This window comes from Octopus bimaculoides, chromosome 4, assembly GCF_001194135.2.
Source record: "Octopus bimaculoides isolate UCB-OBI-ISO-001 chromosome 4, ASM119413v2, whole genome shotgun sequence".
Lineage (NCBI taxonomy): Eukaryota > Metazoa > Mollusca > Cephalopoda > Octopoda > Octopodidae > Octopus > Octopus bimaculoides.
In genome coordinates this window covers 25,840,798-25,842,664 of record NC_068984.1, presented here as the reverse complement: position 1 = coordinate 25,842,664, position 1,867 = coordinate 25,840,798, and the positions used below count along the sequence as shown (strand labels likewise).

General features: G+C 38.0%; 1 protein-coding gene across 5 annotated transcripts in view; it reads right to left on the bottom strand.

The window, feature by feature from the left end:
- Positions 1-1,867, bottom strand: part of LOC106883369 (regulator of microtubule dynamics protein 1) — a 50,636-nt gene that overhangs the window by 14,272 nt on the left and 34,497 nt on the right. For all 5 annotated transcript variants that reach the window (XM_052966988.1, XM_052966987.1, XM_052966989.1 and 2 more), the window contains exons 2-3: positions 1,034-1,142; positions 449-714 (exon numbers count right to left, since the gene is read on the bottom strand). In XM_052966988.1, the coding sequence (XP_052822948.1) occupies positions 449-714; positions 1,034-1,142 (375 nt within the window). The remainder of the gene's footprint in view (positions 1-448; positions 715-1,033; positions 1,143-1,867) is intronic.

Here is a 1,867-nt window from a genome sequence, read left to right as displayed (position 1 = left end):
CTTGCCAGTACCGCCTGACTGGCCTTCGTAGGATTTTCGAGCAAGATCGTTGCCAGTGCCTCTGGACTGGCTCTTGTGCGGGTGGCACATAAAATACACCATTTTGAGCGTGGCCATTGCCAGTACCGCCTGACTGGCCTTCGTGCGGGTGACACGTAAAAGCACCCACTACACTCTCTGAGTGGTTGGCGTTAGGAAGGGCATCCAGCTGTAGAAACTCTGCCAAATCAGATTGGAGCCTGGTGTTGCCATCCGGTTTCACCAGTCCTCAGTCAAATCGTCCAACCCATGCTAGCATGGAAAACGGACGTTAAATGATGATGATGATGATGATGATGATGATTTTATAAATATAGAATTGTAAAACTGAATACTGTTAAACATTCAGTCTAGCATTCTACTGTTTCTGCCCCTTAAATCTATCTCCAAATAAATGATATTTATTTACCTTGTGACATGCATAGTTCTTGTCATTTAGAGCAAGAGCTCTTTTAGCATAACCAAAAGACTCATACATGAATGTTTTCCGTGCATCTTTGTTGTGTTCTCTCTTTGCTTTGTCATATGCCGCCCGAGATAGACGCCACAGCAACTGATCATCTTCGCAATTCTGATATGGTTTCAAAAGATCATATAATTTACAAGTTTCATAAGCTGTGTGAAGTTGGTCAGCTTTTTCAAAAATTTCTTTGAAGTTTAAAATTTCACTGCTGGCTGAAAATACAAAACAGAAATGCCTAATTGTCAGTGGTACAAAAGTCATATTTTTCTTGCACTCAAAAATGACAACAGTATCTGGGACTACACTACCCAGTGTAGTCCTAGATACACCATTTTTTAAGAAGCTAGAGTGTGGTTTGAGAGGAATTTGGTTGCTATTTCTAACATGTTGAGTGAACGTGTGGGGGCTCTCTTGTCAGCTCATGTCTTAATATTACTGATAGTGTTGATGAAAGAATAATACTGACAAGCTATGAAATAATGTATTAACAATAAAATTTCCTTTTTGATAAATGAGAGAAGTATATCTAACCTGCTGGTGTAGTTTCTTGAGTTTCTGAAGCCATGCTGACAGCAAGCAATGTCACTGGTGTGAAAAGGCCTACCTGGATGTGTAACTGTTTCTTTGCTGCTAGAGAAACCTAAAAGTACAGGAAATACAAAAATAAATAAATGATGATTTTGTGACAGCTTAGAAAATGAAGGGAAAATGTTAGAAAATGAAGGGAAAATGTTAGAAAATGGGGAAAAGAAAATGAAAAAAAAGGAAACATGTAAGGAAATTTTTAAAACTAAAATATAAATGGAAGAAAGGGAAAAAATGTAAATTGTGAGTCAACGATTCTTTAAGAGTTGTTAACTCACAAATAAGACATGATACATTGATAAAAATTAACGTTACAAAGTTTTACATGAATTCAAGGTACCATATTTCCCAACATCAAGGATGCTATTTTTATTTTTGCTGTTGTTTTTCCTAAAATAAGTCTCAAAACTTTATCATGTATCCAAGAGGATGAAGTTGTTACAATTTTTATAACCAATTTAAACCCCAAAGGAGAATTATCCAAACTAAACTTAAGGGATATAGTAGAAGACACTTGCCCCAGGTACATTGCAGTAAGACTGAACCCAAAACTGCATGGCTGAATACTCTTTTACTTGTTTCAGTCATTTGACTGCGGCCATGCTGGAGCACTGCCTTTAGTCGGGCAAATCGACCCCAGGACTTATTTTTTGTAAGCCTAGTACTTATTCTATCGGTCTCTTTCTGCCGAACCGCTAAGTTACGAGGACATAAACACACCAGCATCGGTTGTCAAGCGATGGTGGGGGGACAAACACAGACACACAAACACACATACAT